Source organism: Myiozetetes cayanensis, unplaced genomic scaffold, assembly GCF_022539395.1.
Source record: "Myiozetetes cayanensis isolate MyiCay16 unplaced genomic scaffold, myiCay2020 scf28, whole genome shotgun sequence".
Taxonomy (NCBI): Eukaryota; Metazoa; Chordata; class Aves; order Passeriformes; family Tyrannidae; genus Myiozetetes; species Myiozetetes cayanensis.
Window position 1 is genome coordinate 5178099 of NW_026087499.1, and position 14646 is coordinate 5192744.

The following is a 14646-nucleotide window of genomic DNA, read 5'->3' on the forward strand; positions in this document are numbered from 1 at the left end:
GGGACCCAGGTGTCTCTGCCACGTCCCATCGTGGTGCCAGCACACCGTGGGCAGATGTGGCCGTTCCCAGGCGGGACGGGGAGTGCGATAAGATGGGACGAGGGGGCTGAGGAGCCCCGTGCCCCCAGCGTGGGAGAGTCCCCACATGGCAGCGGTAGGAAGGGCCATCCAAGGTCCCCGGGCCCTATAAGAGGGGTGAGCAGCCCCAGTGCAGCACCTTTGGTCAAGCACAACCATGCTGGGAGCCGTCTGTCTCGTCCTGCTGCTGGGCTACGGTGGGTGCAGGGGATGGGGAGGGGAAGGGGTAGGAGGATAATTTAACCCCTGGTGCCTGCCATGGCCCTGGGCATGGGGTCAGGCAGCCTCTGATGTCCCTGTCCCGGGTGTCTCACAGCCTATGGATGCGGCCAGCCGGCCGTGCCCCCACAGCTGGGCGCCCGTGTGGTGGGCGGTGAGGACGCCGTAGCCCACAGCTGGCCCTGGCAGGTAAGGGGGGCACAGGGATGGGAGTGGGGACAGGGGTGGGGACATTCCTGCTCTAACCCTGTGCCTCTGCCATGGCAGATCTCGCTGCAGTACAGCCGCTTTGGATCTTGGTACCACACCTGCGGCGGGACCCTCATTGCCCCCCAGTGGGTGCTGACGGCCGCCCACTGCATCAGGTGGGTGTCAGGGTGCTGGACCAGGTCTGTGCCATGGAGGTAAGGCATTTGTGGGTGACTGACGCCCTGGTTTTTTTTCCCCTGGCAGCTCTTCCCTGACATACCGTGTGGTGCTGGGCAAGCAGGACCTGTCGGTGGATGATGAGCCCGGCTCGGTGGCCGTGGGCGTGGAGAAGACGATTGTCCATGAGAAGTGGAACTCCTACCTCATCATGTAGGGGATGGGATATGTCAGGGGTGGACGGAGGGTGTTGCTGCCAGGGACCCCCATCCCCACAGCCCGGGATCCATCCTCATGCCTCATCTGTCCCCACAGCAATGACATCGCCCTGATCAAGCTGGAAGAGGCGGTCCAGGAGAGCGATACCATCCGGGCCGCCTGCCTGCCTGAGGCCGGCAAGATCCTGCCCAACAACTACCCCGGCTATGTCACCGGCTGGGGACGCATCAGGAGTAAGCAGGGGGGGGATCACCAGAGGGTCCCTGGGGAGGGGGTGCAGGCACTGCCTTCGTGGGGTACGAGGTTTGCGTGTCATTGCAGCCAACGGGCCCCTGGCCGACGTCCTGCAGCAGGCCCTGCTGCCCGTGGTGGACTACGAGACCTGCTCGCAGAGGAACTGGTGGGGCAGCAACGTGCTCCCCACCATGGTTTGTGCCGGCGGTGATGGCATCAGCTCTGGCTGCAACGTGAGTGCTGGCACTGCCGGGCCGGGGTGGGCGGTGGGTGGTTGAGCGGGGCAGGACCGCGGCACTGGGAGTGGGAGGGATGGAGCCGTGGTGGGGGATGCCCAGGGGGGCATCAGTGGGGAGCCCGGGAGCGGTGGGTGTGGAGCACGGATCTCTCTCCCTGCAGGGCGATTCCGGCGGCCCCCTGAACTGCCAGCGCGAGGACGGGATCTGGGAGGTGGAAGGCATCGTCAGCTTCGGCTCCGGGCTGAGCTGCAACCTGATCAGGAAGCCAACGGTGTTCACCCGCGTGTCTGCCTACATCGACTGGATCAACGAGGTGGGTGCCCCTCCCTCTGCCCCCGCACAGGGGGTGGCCACGCCGCCCCTGCCCTGCCGAGGGTCTCACCCTGAGCCCCCCTGTGTCTTGTCTTTGGCAGAAAATAAGCTCCAACTGAGGACTCGGCACGCGGAGATACAAGTGTTGAGTGTGATAAAGGCAAAAGTGCTGAGCTGGTCTCGTGTGCCGCACTGGTTATTTGGGGGGGACAGGGTGGAGCTGGGGGCAGACACCCAGGGCTGGGTCTGGTGATGTTGGGTCCTGTTTGTGAGCTGAGGAAGGTGTCCCTGTTGTGCAGTGGGGCTGGGCAGGGCCCCGGGGAGGCTGAGGTGGGCAAACATCCCACAAGATGCTCTCACTTGTGGGGGAGAGCCATGGCTGAGCCCAAGAGCTCAAGGTTTGGCTGATGGTTTCATGGGAGTAGGGCTGGGATCTGTTCAGGTGGTTCTGGGGGGCTTCAGGAAACCCACTTGGCCCTTGGGGGGGATCTAGGATATTGGTAGATCCAGGGATCCTTTAGAGGACCTCACTGGCACTGGGCTAGATGGGGGCAGCTGAATTTTAATGGGGGTCTTGAGGGAACTGGGTTGGCTCTGGGGGGCTTGAGGAGGGCTGATTGGTTTGAGAGGGGTCAGGGGAGCATGAGGGAGCTCTGTTGGAGCCAGAGCCCTTGGAACACAGTGGGTAGGGCCTGGAAGGATGGCAGGTGAATCCCAGCTGTGGGGTTTCCTGGGGGCTGCCCTGGAGGAGATGGGGGAGGATTTTCCATGAAAAAGGCAGCCATGTAGGTGGGAGTGGGTGTGAAGGGGCTGCCCAGGGGTGCACTGTGAGCCCCTGAGCAGAGCCATCCCCTGTGCCATCATCCCATCGTGGCTGCTGGAGCCCAGCCAGGATCCTAACAGCAGGAGGAGGAGGAGAACGAGCAGGGATGGACGGATGGCAGCGCCTCCAGCTCGGCGGGGAGGATGTGATGGATGGTGCCGGGTTTAGGAGCCCTGCAGCCGCTGGAATGATGAGTGGCACCATCACCAGACCAGCAAAGAACTCTGGAACCTTCACCGAGGCTTGGGAGCACCAGCACGAGCCACTCAGGGTCTCCCTGGGGACTCTGTGGCACGTGCCAGCCTGGCCATGGGTTTAGTGGGAGGAGAGGGGTGCAGGGTGGGAAATGGTCTGGAGGGTGAGGAAATGTGCTGTGGCAAAGGGACTGTCCAGATCTCCCCAAGGGGAATTAAAGGCCTGTCACAGGATGTGGTGTGGAGGTGGATGCTCTGTGTGTGATCTGGATGGCACTGGGTGGTCGGGGCACTGGCGGGGAGGGCTGGGCAGGGGCTCTGCTGCCCAGAGTGGAGAGCTGCAGGCTGTCCGTGTGAAGCTGAGCAATGGAATGTGCCCCCTTGCCCTGTGTGTGCACCCACATGTGCTGTGGGGACGCAGGTTGGGGCTGGGAGGAAGGGGTGGGGGGTGCAGGACCTTGGTGTCACAGCCTGTTGTATTGCCATGTGCTGTCACCTCGTTGCTGTGGGTGTGCCTGTGCACTGTGTCCCATCCTCAGAGGTGTTTTGGTGAGCAGGGGGGCCCAGGGCATGGGCCCAGAGTGCCACAAGCCTCAGTGCTGGGGCATCAGTACCCATTGTGCATGTCCCACACAGCCAGCCACGGCCATCCCCCTGCACTGTGTGTCACCCCAATAACCAGTGTCCTCTCACCCAGAGGTGGTGGAGAATTGTGACCCCTCTGGGCAAAGAACCTTTTCCTAATACCCAGTCCCTTCCCTGACACATCTCCAGCTGTGCCCTCGGGTCCTGTCACTGCTCACAGAGAGCAGAGATCGGTGCTACCCCTCTGCTGCCCCTGGTGAGGAAGCTGCAGAGCACAGTGAGGGCTCCCCTCAGCCTCCTCTTCTCCAGAGGGTGACTTCACCCACCCCTTGGATGGCTTCACTTGTGTGTGGTTATCTCCTGACCTTCACCACTTTTAATCTTTAAGGCTGTATAGAGTTTAACACATAAACATTACATTTACGTGTTAATTGTCTGTCAGTTATTGTTATATTCTGCTCATGCAGTTTATAATTGACACATTAAATCTACAAGTTAACCTTAAAAAGAGTTTACTTGAATTTTATTTCTGTTAGTTTTCAATGTGTAACACCTTGTAGGATGTGTCCATTATGCAAGTATTTAACAGTGTGGGAGAATAAGGGGAAGTTTAAGAGGGTACAGTGAAACTTTGTGAAGTTTATAACTTTTACTTCACTGCTGAAAGCTGTGAGTGCTCATACGCTCACTTACATAAAAATTACATGTCAAAAGTCATCTTTACCCACTCCTGGGAATGAGAGCTCAGGGACACCCGGGAGGCAGGGACAAACCCCACTGACAGCAGCATCCTGAGCTGATGGGACAGAGCCATGGGCAAGCAGGACCCCACAGCACATGGTGTCAGTCCACATCCTGGGCTCTCCTGGGGGACATCCTGCACTGCAAGACAGGGAGGAGGGACATGAGCAGCAGGGTCCATGGGATAACCCCAAAAGAGCATCCCCCATCCCTCCCTGAGACCCCACCCATAACTGTGCCACCAGAGTGCTCCCACTCTGATTTCACCTCCAACCAAGGATGTCCCAAAAGGGATGAACCACTGCAGTCTGTGCCATGGAAGAAGGAAAGGGACAAGGCTGAGCCACCTCTGCCCAAAGTCACCCACCGGTCCCCTGCACCCCCACCCCATCCAGGGTGCCCATAGGACACCCCAATCCCAGTGCTCCCTTGGTGGGAGAACTGGGGGAATAAACAAGGGGAGGAGTGCAGGGTCACCTTTCCCAAAGGAGAATAGGTCCAGGGGAGGTGGGATCAGCCCTTGGGATCACCTCTACACCCAGGTGATCTGTGCAAAAGGGGTCAGGACAGGACAGGGCACTTCAGCACTCCACACCACAGGGGAATGGGGAAGGGACACAGGAGAGGGGAAGCCACAGCACTGAGCTCTCACAAACCCCTGGGCACTGCCCTGGAGCACCCACCACCAGCCAAAAATACATGGAAAAACACCTAAAATAAGCTGCTGCAGCTCCAAACCACAAACACAGCAATCTAAAATAAGAATGTAAGGCAAAGGAGAAGCCCCCCCCAAAACTCACACATGCACCCCAGAGCTGCACACACCCCCAGGCACTCCCAGATATTGCTGCTGCCATCATTATCCAAGATGATGCTGGAACCTGCACCCAAACCTGCCAAGGACCCACAGTGACCATGTGATAAGTCCCCCAGGAAAGGGAACACCTTGTCCCTGGAAGGTGGTGGTAGGGGGTTGATGTCCTGGGACAACTGGTGCTCGAATCTGGGGTGCAGCAGGGCTGACCAGCACCCAAACAGAGAGCAGCGAGGCTGTGGGATTGCCCACTAGCCATGCCCCAGGAGGGACCCTGCCCACACCAGAGCAGGGCCAGGTGTCTCTGCCACGTCCCATCGTGGTGCCAGCACACCATGGGCAGATGTGGCCGTTCCCAGGCGGGATGGGGAGTGCGATAAGATGGGGCGAGGGGGCCCCCAGCGTGGGAGAGTCCCCACATGGCAGCGGTAGGAAGGGCCATCCAAGGTCCCCGGGCCCTATAAGAGGGGTGAGCAGCCCCAGTGCAGCACCTTTGGTCAAGCACAACCATGCTGGGAGCCGTCTGTCTCGTCCTGCTGCTGGGCTACGGTGGGTGCAGGGGATGGGGAGGGGACGGGGCAGGGGGAGAAGGGGCCCCTGGTGCCTGCCATGGCCCTGGGCATGGGGTCAGGCAGCCTCTGATGTCCCTGTCCTGGGTGTCACACAGCCTATGGATGCGGCCAGCCGGCCGTGCCCCCACAGCTGGGCACCCGTGTGGTGGGCGGTGAGGACGCCGTAGCCCACAGCTGGCCCTGGCAGGTAAGGGGGGCACAGGGATGGGGGTGGGGACAGGGGTGGGGACATTCCTGCTCTGACCCTGTGCCTCTGCCATGGCAGATCTCGCTGCAGTACAGCCGCTCTGGGTCTTGGCACCACACCTGCGGCGGGACCCTCATTGCCCCCCAGTGGGTGCTGACGGCCGCCCACTGCATCAGGTGGGTGCTGGGATGCTGGGGAGGTGCTCCCCCGTGGGGTGGGATGTTTGTGGAGACTGACACCCCTGTTTTTTCACCCTGGCAGCTCTTCCCTGACATACCGTGTGGTGCTGGGCAAGCAGGACCTGTTGACGGATGACGAGCCGGGTGCCGTGGCCGTGGGCGTGGAGAAGACGATCGTCCATGAGAAGTGGAACTCCTTCCTCGTCATGTAGGGAATGGGATGTGTCAGGGGTGGGTCAAGGAGGCATCAAAGCAGAGGAGCTCTGTCCTCACGTTTCACGTCTCCCCACAGCAACGACATCGCCCTGATCAAGCTGGAAGAGGAGGTGCAGGAGAGCGATACCATCCGGGCCGCCTGCCTGCCTGAGGCCGGCAAGATCCTGCCCAACAACTACCCCTGCTACGTCACCGGCTGGGGACGCCTCAGGAGTAAGCAGGGGGGTCCCCAAAGGGTCCCCAGTGAGGGGGTGCGGGCGCAGAGTGTGAGGTGTGACTGTCATTGCAGCCAACGGGCCCCTGGCCGACGTCCTGCAGCAGGCCCTGCTGCCCGTGGTGGACCACGAGACCTGCTCGCAGTGGAACTGGTGGGGCAGCCTTGTGCGCACCACCATGGTGTGTGCTGGTGGTGACGGCGTCGTCTCCGGCTGCAACGTGAGTGCCGGGCGGTTCCTGCCCCCAGCACAGGGCGATGGATGGGTTGGCAGGGGTGCCAGAGAGGTGCAGGTCCCATGGGAAGCACAGGAGGGGAGGGGATGGAGCCGTGGTGGGGGATGGCCAGGGGGGCATCAGTGGGGAGCCCGGGAGCGGTGGGTGTGGAGCATGGGTCTCTCTCCCTGCAGGGCGATTCCGGCGGCCCCCTGAACTGCCAGCGCGAGGACGGGGTCTGGGAGGTGGAAGGCATCGTCAGCTTCGGCTCCGGGCTGAGCTGCAACCTGATCAGGAAGCCAACGGTGTTCACCCGCGTGTCTGCCTACATCGACTGGATCAACGAGGTGGGTGCCCCTCCTCTGCCCCCGCACAGGGGGTGGCCACGCCGCCCCTGCCCTGCCGAGGGTCTCACACTGAGCCCCCCTGTGTCTTGTCTTTGGCAGAAAATAAGCTCCAACTGAGGACTCGGCACGTGGAGATACAAGTGTTGAGTGTGATAAAGGCAAAAGTGCTGAGCTGGTCTCGTGTCTTTCTTTGGAGGGGTTGTGGTGAAACTGAAACTCGGGGCTGTGTCTTGTGGTCCTGGGGAGAGTCCCCCCTATCATGCAGGGTCCTGGGGAGCCTGAGATGGGCAGACATTCCACAAAGCACTCAGGTGGGGGCAGAGCCATGGCCATTGTCAAGCCCAAGGGCTCGAGGCTTGGCTGGTGGTTTGATGGGAGAGGGGCTGGAGTCTGGCTGGAGGGTCCTGGGGGGTCATAGTGGGGTAGATGTGCAGTAGGATGCTGCAATCCAGGGGTACATAAAAAGAGAGCTTCACTTAGCCCAGCAGTGCAGGCAATGGGCACTGGTAGTTCCCAGCCAAGTTTTCTGGCTTCACCACAAGGATTTGAGATCAGAAAAGAGATCAGAACAGAAAGCAGATCCTCTCTCTCTCACTCTGGCTGTGGCCTTTCAAAACCCAGCACTGCCCTAACTGGCTCAACCTGACCCTCTTCCCAGTTCCCCTCATTTGGGGCAGGTAGTTTCCTCACTATCCTGCACCCTGCCCTCTGTTCCCAACTCCCAGCCATCCCTTCACCCAACTCCAAAACCCCAGGCTGGGAATCACTCTGCCTGCAGCACAAAACTGCCTCAAAGGACTGGAAATGCTCCCAAAAGAAAGAGCATGGAAATACCTACTGATTGCTCCTCAGCAGCACAGACCTTCCCTAAGACTGCTGCACCTCCTGAGGACTCCTCTGAGGATGCTCTCTCCCCAAAATCCCACACCCATCTAGGGTTTCTGACCTGAAATGGTCACTGCAGCAGCTCCTGAGGGCAAGTATTTACCTCAGCTCTGATATTCCAAAGAATCCTCATCACTTTCCTGATGTAACTGCTCTTTAACACCCAACTGATTCCTTTAAAGGAGCAGGCTGGCACAGCCACACTAGAAACTCTCCCAGTAGCAGCAGGGGTTAAAAATTTACATGAGCTGAGGTCTTCCTGCTCTTCCCTTTTCAGAGGAGCCTTCATAAGGTGCTAAAATGGCAATCAGGAGGCGGAACAGAGGAGGGAATACAGCAAAAGATTTGCTTTTTCATTGCATTTATTATAAACACTGATGGCAAAACTCATCCCATTATACCTGAGGGCCAAAGTTGATCCCATCAATCAGTTACCTGGGCAGCACAGGACACAAATATCAGGATCAGCAAGGAAAAACACTCTGAGGCTGAGCGTGGCCACATGAAGAGCCCAAGGTGCTCTCCTCTGGCTCCAGAGGTTCCAGGCCAGCATGTACCCCAGAAAAGGGGCTTCCTGCTCCAATCCCCAGCACTTCCCATGGGCACAGCACCATCTCCACCTCATCTCAACTATCACAGCAAGGACGGTGTTCGCAGATCACATTTCTCCAGACAAACACCTCGACAGACGGACAAAATCCACAGGAGCTGTAGCAGGCACAGATTTCCCTTCTGGCCACAGGGAAGGAACTCTCACACTTGGCAGGGACCTTGGAGCCCCCACGTCAGTCACACACAAAGTAGAATTTTTTACGGAGGAAGTTGAAACATCCTGGAATCTGCTTGTAGCTCCCCTTGGCTGAGACAGCGTTTGCCACCTGAGAACAGATGGAGAGTGGCTGGGGAGCAGATGCTCTCCTGACTGTTGCAGGAAGCTTGGGAACAGGGGTCAGGAATGGGACTATGGACATGAGAGCTGGCAGGGTTCTTAATATGAGACATTTTCACTGGCAAAGGCAAAGTGAACTCAGGGGAACACACTTTCAAGACACCTCAGCCATACCACCCACCCCTGCCTCTGGCAGGTGCTTCTTGGCACAAGCCAGAACTCCCTCCTTCCCTTTGGGAATTCAACTAAAAGCAAATTCCCTTTCCACAGCACCCAAGTCCCATCAGCTTGGACTTTTGAGGATGGGACAAGCTATACTGTTTTAAGCAACTTCCTTGGAAAGATTAAAGCCTGTATTGCCGGGATTACTCCTCGCCGGAGAAATCTTGAGGTGATTTTTGGCAGATCGAGGCCAGACACTTTCTTCATAACTAAATCTCTCTGCAGTACCTCCAATTAGCCCATCCCTAAAGTCATCACTCAATATCCTCATTCCTTTTTTTAATTGTAGGCCTCCACACCCTCACTAATCACATTCTTGACTATTTCCTTCGCTGCAACCACAAAAAGAAGGGAAAAAAAAGATATTTACCCGCAGTAACATGTTCAGCAGGTCTTCTGAATGGGCATATCTCTCCAGCACACTGTCCAGGGTCTCCACGTACCACGAGCCAGTCGCCTCCCTCCAGGAGACAAAACCTTCAGAGGAAGAAGGAGAATGTTATGCCAAAGCCCATCTGCTGTTCTCATCCTGCTGAGTTCCTGCCACCCCAACAAAACCCTTGCCCTGAACTGCCGCTGACTTTGGCTATGAAGATCCAATTTTTTGCTAATTCCCCTGTGCCCAGAACAGTACTGTCACCTGGAAAAGTTGAGTAGGAGACCAAGATGTCGCTGGGTGTGGGCAAACAGGCAATGGCATCTGGCTCATCCATGTCACCCGATGGAGCCCGAAAAGGAGTCGCGTCCGATTCCAAAGAAGCTCCAGGAGCTTCATCTTTGGGTGAATCGCAATCCACTATGAAGCCTCGATCCTTTTGTTCTGCAAAAGGCAGCAATGAGACAGCTCCTGATGTTCACCCCACCCAAGGGATCCAACACTGTACATCCAATGTTAAGAAAAGATGGGGAAAGGAAAGGACAAGGGTCCTAGAACAAAACAAGGCTTTCTGGCCCTTCGGCTGCACCGGTCGAGCTGCAACCACTGGTGTTTCATACAAAACTCCTCACTTTCTGTTTCCACACCAACCTTATGGCCGAAGAGCTGGAGCAGCCACTCAGCACATGGTAAAAGAAGAGACAGCTGGAGTGAGAAGACAGCTGGAGAGAGAGACAGGCGACCAACAGAAAGGGAACCAAAGCCCCAGCCTAACCACATCTCCGAAGTCCAACGCTACCGGAGCCAAGACAAAGATTCACCTCCACCACAGGCCTGGATGAAGAAGAGTTTGGGTTTTCCTCTCAAACTTGGGCAATTGGACCCATTGAAATAGTTCACAATCTTTTCTATGGGAATGGGTTTTCCATCCGTTCCATAAACGCCTCCGGGAAACTGAATATGGCTCGTCTGCAAGAGGAAAATGCAGGAGCTTGTGACGGGGATGGAGGGCTGGTGATGAGGGAGCCCATGTCCCATCGGGTGTTTCATGGCCAAAAGGTACCACAACAAATCCTGGTGCTTGTGGAAATCCCTGTGGCCATGTCAGGGTGAGGGGACAGCCAGAAGTCATTTGAAACACACCAAAATCCAGCAATCCATCTTCTATTATCCAACTCCTATCCCACCTCCTCCAGCAACTGAGTTCTTCATCCTCTGGGACCACAGGTGTGTACCATACACCATTTTCCTAACATTCCCTCTCCTCTCCTTATCCTGCAAGAGCTGTGACTGGGAATAAACAGGCTTTACTGCTCATAGGATCTCCCCATCAGAGCTGGAGGAACTGGAAGGACTAACTAATGGCATGAAGCTCTATCAGGGGAGGTTTAGGCTGGATATCAGGAAAAGGTTCTTCACCCAGAGGGTGGCTGGGGACTGGAACAGGCTCCTCAGGCCTGGCCCAAAGATGCCAGAGCATAAGAAGCATTTGGACAATGCTCTCAGGGACAGGGTGCGATTGTTGGGGTGTCTGTGAGGGCCAGGAGTTGGACTCAATGATCCTTGTGGGTCCCTTCTAATTCAGGATATTCTATGATTCTGTGAACAACCACAGTACAAGGCTGAGCGTGACCTCTCTTCAGTTCCAAATTATTAGCCCTGACTTTCCAAACACTTGTCCACAGGCAACACTGGGTCAGAGAAGCTTTCTTTAACCCAGATACAAGGTTGCAATGACAGACCACTTCTTCCCTCCTGCCCTGCATGAGACCTCCCTTCCACGCCCAAGGAACCAAGGGGGAGATGGGATGAACCCACCTGACAGCCATGGGAAAGGATGACCACGATGCAGCAGTCCAAGGCGCTGTGGTCCTGCCGCGCCAGCTTCTGCAGCTCCAAAACCATTTCCTACGTGGGAACCATCACAATAAACAGTTTTTTGAGCCATATCACAAATTACTGCTGGGCCCTGCTCTAACTGGGCATGGGAGGACCTGGAAGAACTCTGCCATGGGATAAGGTGAGTCCCAAGGACAGCTGGCAAAAGCCACCACAGCAGACAGCACGTATTTCTATGTGTCTGCCTTTATTTAACATTGGCTGCTTTAATCACACACATTTCTCATCTCTCTGCACTCTTTACAACACAGCAACATAAACCAAAACACACTTCCACATGATTTATCTACTGAAATCTGCTGCTTCTGACCAGGAGCAGGGGGTGAGTAGAGAACCACATTTTACTTCCAGAGGCCACTGCGGACAATCGAGCTCCCCCCTCACCACCTCAAACAACAACAGAGGGCTGTACAGACAGACAAATCACACAGCTCCAGTGCTGTCCCAGCTATCCCCAAAACACAGCCTCACTTATTTCCCTACAGATCAACAATCAGGCAGAAGGCTGAAAACACGCAAGGTCTTCCTTCCTTCTGCAATCACAGCACGACAGTAAAATAAGAGGATGCGAGTGGTTGTTTGTGTGCCCCGTGCTGTTGGCGTGGGGGAACATCCCCTTAACGTGTTCCCATCGCTTCCAGGGGCTCACCTCTCACCCCTTGTGGCAGCAGGACACAGCCACCCTCACCTGAGCTTTCAGGTCCCGCCGGGTCAGGACGTCGAAGCGCAAGGCCCTGAAGCGCCGCTCCAGCTTCTCGCAGTCGCGGTCGGAGCCCACGCGGGTGGACAGATGGGAGTCTCTGGAGAAGGTGACGTTGTTGAGGATCAGGCAGTGCCCGCAGGGATCTGCTTTCAGCTCATAAACCTGGTGGGGGACACGTCACAGTTAAACTCTTCTTTTTTCCGGGTGCTTGCTCAGGTAACACAAAGTGAGAAGCGGCTCTTCCAGGGATATTTTCTGGAGCCACCCGTGAGGCACACAGCTTTTGGCCAGTAGGGAACACTTTCAGCCTGCCCAAATACTAACCAGGTCACGGCTCTTCTTGTCAACAGCAGAACCTACAACACACAACAGACGTGAGATTTAGTTCACCACAAGGCATTGCACTCCTAGACCTCACATCCATCTTTCCTGACACAATTCCCCCTTCCCACCCTACTGGAAATGAGCCTTTGGCATGCTATCTCTCTGGAAGAGCCTGGGATGCAGCTTACCCTGGGTTGGCACAGGTGTTCGAGGTTTTTCGCTCTCAGCTTGGACTGGGAAGGACAAACGCTCAGGAAGGGTCACAGCTGGAATGACAAAAACACAGGGGGCTGTCCTAACGTGTGTATAGTCTGAGCTTAAAAGCTTCCACTGCTGGAAAGTGGGACATACAGGCTGCCCAGAGAAGCTGTGGCTGCCCTATCCCTGGAAGTGTTCAGGGCCAGGTTGGATGGGGCTTGGAGCAACCTGAGATAGTGGAAAATGTCCCTGCCCATGGCACAGGGTGGAAGAAGATGAGCTTTAAGGTCCCTTCCCACCCAAACCATTCTGGGATTTGATGATTCTCCCAACAGCTCTACATGGTCACCTCTATCAGGATAACAAAAATTAGGACTTCACAGACCATTGCCCACAACAGGATGGATCCCAGATGCCACCCCCATGCTCCTGTTTGCCAACAAATATCCCCCACACCCTCGGCACTAACTTTTATGCTGCTTTTCTCCCCGCAGCTCCAGCTCCACGGGCCGCAGGTCCAGCAGCTGTGGCAGTGCCGGGGGGGACTCGCACTCCTGGCCCAGCATGTCCGCGAGGTCACCCTGCCCCGTGTCCCGCAGGATGGACAGGAACACAGGGAAAGCCTGCTTCCCTCGAGTCTCCAGGTCGATGATCAGCTGCCGGGCTTGGTCTCCTCGGCCGCCGGTGCTCTGCAGGGGAGGGAAACCCAGGAAAACACATGGTCAGGCAACACCTGGGCAGCCCTCCCGACCGGTGCCAGAGAGGGGAAATGTGGGATCTGCACCCAGCACGTGGACACGGGGTAAACCAGAGCAAAACCCAGTGGACACCAGTCACACAGACCCCCAGTAGCCACCCGACAGCCATCCCTGACCCCCCTCCACCCACTACAGTCACCATGGGGACACGCAGCCCTCAGTGGGGTCTGGAGGCAAAGAGGGGAGGAAGCACTCCCAGCCTGGTCCCAGGGGACAAACAGGCACCTCCAGGCTGTCACTGGTGGGCTGGACAGGGTAGAACACCCCCAGGTCTGCCACCTGTCACCGACAGAGGAAATGGGAATGCCTGAAGCCTGTCACCAGATTGTGATGGGGACTCAAGGAGGACCCGCCCATGCCTGGCACTACCTGGGGCTGGGGACAAGAAGGAACAAGGTGTGTGTGTGGGGGGGGTTCTCTGCAGGGCTCGGGGTGGGGAGGGACGAGGACCACTCAGCAGGCTTGTCAGCAGAGTGAGGCGACACAGGGCACACAGGAACCACTTCCCACGGCCACCACACCCCCCCTCCCCTCCCCGCAGGCCCACCTGCATCTCCTCCAGCATGGTGCGGGTGAAGATGCCGCGCCGCTCCAGCGGCTCCCAGAGCGGCTCCACCCGCAGCGCCGCCACCAGCCGGGCCCGCCCGCGCCGCAGCGCCCGCCGGTGCCGCTCCTCCATCCCCCGAGCCGCCGCCCTGCCCCGGAACCGCCTCTGGCTGCCCGGAACAGAATCACACACGGGGAGGGGTCCGCACATGGCATCGTTTTCCGCCTTTTTTTTTTTTTTTTTAATTATTTTTTTATTATTATTTTTAATTTTTTAATATCCCCAGGGATGGAGACTCCGCGCCCTCTCCGGGCCATCGCCGTCACCCGCGCTGTGAAGAAGTTCTTCCTCGCGTTCGGGTGGAACTCCTTGCGCGTCAGTTTCGGAGCGTTTCCCTCTTGTCCCATTGCTGGACCCCCCCACTGCTGGACCTCCTGGTCCATCCATCCCTGCCCCCTCCCTGCAGACACTGACAGACATCGCTGAGGTCCCCTCTCAGTGTCTCTGGAGGCTGAACAGCCCTAGGTCCCCTCAGCCTTTCCTGGTCACAGAGATGCTCCAGTCCCCTCATCACCTGCACAGCCTCTGCTGGATCTGTTCCAGGAGCTCCATATCCCTGCTGTGCGGAGGAGCCCGGACCTGGACACAGCACTGCAGATGTGCCTCCCCAGGGCTGAGCAGAGGGGCAGGATCCCCTCCCTGACCTGCTGCCAATGCTCTTCCTAATGCACCCTGGGATCCCCCTGACCTTCACGGCTCCCAGGACACACTGCTGGCTCAGGGACAGCTTGTTGTCCACCAGGTCCTTCTCCCAGGTCACTCTCAGCCTGTGCTGGTATTCGGGGCTGTTCCTCCCCAGATACAGGACCCTCCACTTGCCCTTGTTGAGCCTCATTAGGATTCTCTCTGCCCAATTCTCCAGCCTGTCCAGGTCCCACTGAAAGGCAGCACAGCCTTCAGATGTAGTAGCCAGTCCCCCCACTTCGGTGGGGGAAGGTGGAAATTAAGAACCACTCAATATCCCAACCACTCAACATTCCCCCCTCTCTCCTCATCCCGGTGAAATGGGGAGGAGAATCAATGTAAAACTT

The 14646-nt window shown here is 57.3% G+C and overlaps 3 protein-coding genes across 3 annotated transcripts; 2 read left to right on the forward strand and 1 right to left on the reverse strand.

Moving 5' to 3' along the window:
• The first annotated feature begins 235 nt into the window (after nucleotides 1–235).
• LOC126643935 (chymotrypsin-C-like) lies at nucleotides 236–4085 on the forward strand. Its single transcript, XM_050322729.1, has 8 exons — nucleotides 236–275; nucleotides 395–486; nucleotides 565–662; nucleotides 751–876; nucleotides 979–1115; nucleotides 1204–1349; nucleotides 1516–1668; nucleotides 1769–4085. The coding sequence occupies exons 1-8, from the start codon at nucleotides 236–238 to the stop codon at nucleotides 1784–1786; spliced, it is 810 nt and encodes a 269-aa protein (XP_050178686.1). The 3' UTR covers nucleotides 1787–4085.
• Nucleotides 4086–5333: 1248 nt separating this feature from the next.
• LOC126643729 (chymotrypsin-C-like) lies at nucleotides 5334–6938 on the forward strand. Its single transcript, XM_050322321.1, has 8 exons — nucleotides 5334–5373; nucleotides 5492–5583; nucleotides 5662–5759; nucleotides 5845–5970; nucleotides 6055–6191; nucleotides 6268–6413; nucleotides 6602–6754; nucleotides 6854–6938. Exons 1-8 carry the CDS (start codon nucleotides 5334–5336, stop codon nucleotides 6869–6871), a joined length of 810 nt encoding a protein of 269 aa, XP_050178278.1. The 3' UTR covers nucleotides 6872–6938.
• Nucleotides 6939–7970: 1032 nt separating this feature from the next.
• Nucleotides 7971–13687, reverse strand: CASP9 (caspase 9). The gene is made up of 10 exons (XM_050322616.1): nucleotides 13556–13687; nucleotides 12720–12939; nucleotides 12241–12318; nucleotides 12053–12084; nucleotides 11714–11890; nucleotides 10945–11034; nucleotides 9948–10095; nucleotides 9391–9570; nucleotides 9121–9227; nucleotides 7971–8517 (listed from the first exon to the last, which is right to left on the reverse strand). Exons 1-10 carry the CDS (start codon nucleotides 13685–13687, stop codon nucleotides 8425–8427), a joined length of 1257 nt encoding a protein of 418 aa, XP_050178573.1. The 3' UTR covers nucleotides 7971–8424.
• Nucleotides 13688–14646: the final 959 nt, after the last annotated feature.

Coding starts and splice junctions, on each gene's coding strand:
- CASP9 (XM_050322616.1), bottom strand. CDS start 13,687: ATGGAGGAGCGGCACCGGCGGGCGCTGCGGCGCGGGCGGGCCCGGCTG. Junction 12,319..12,719: donor GGGAGAAAAGCAGCATAAAA/GTTAGTGCCGAG, acceptor TTGTCATTCCAG/CTGTGACCCTTCCTGAGCGT. Junction 8,518..9,120: donor TGCTGAACATGTTACTGCGG/GTAAATATCTTT, acceptor ATCTGTTCTCAG/GTGGCAAACGCTGTCTCAGC.
- LOC126643729 (XM_050322321.1), top strand. CDS start 5,334: ATGCTGGGAGCCGTCTGTCTCGTCCTGCTGCTGGGCTACG. Junction 5,374..5,491: donor CGTCCTGCTGCTGGGCTACG/GTGGGTGCAGGG, acceptor GGTGTCACACAG/CCTATGGATGCGGCCAGCCG. Junction 5,584..5,661: donor CCCACAGCTGGCCCTGGCAG/GTAAGGGGGGCA, acceptor CTGCCATGGCAG/ATCTCGCTGCAGTACAGCCG.
- LOC126643935 (XM_050322729.1), top strand. CDS start 236: ATGCTGGGAGCCGTCTGTCTCGTCCTGCTGCTGGGCTACG. Junction 487..564: donor CCCACAGCTGGCCCTGGCAG/GTAAGGGGGGCA, acceptor CTGCCATGGCAG/ATCTCGCTGCAGTACAGCCG. Junction 663..750: donor ACGGCCGCCCACTGCATCAG/GTGGGTGTCAGG, acceptor TTCCCCTGGCAG/CTCTTCCCTGACATACCGTG.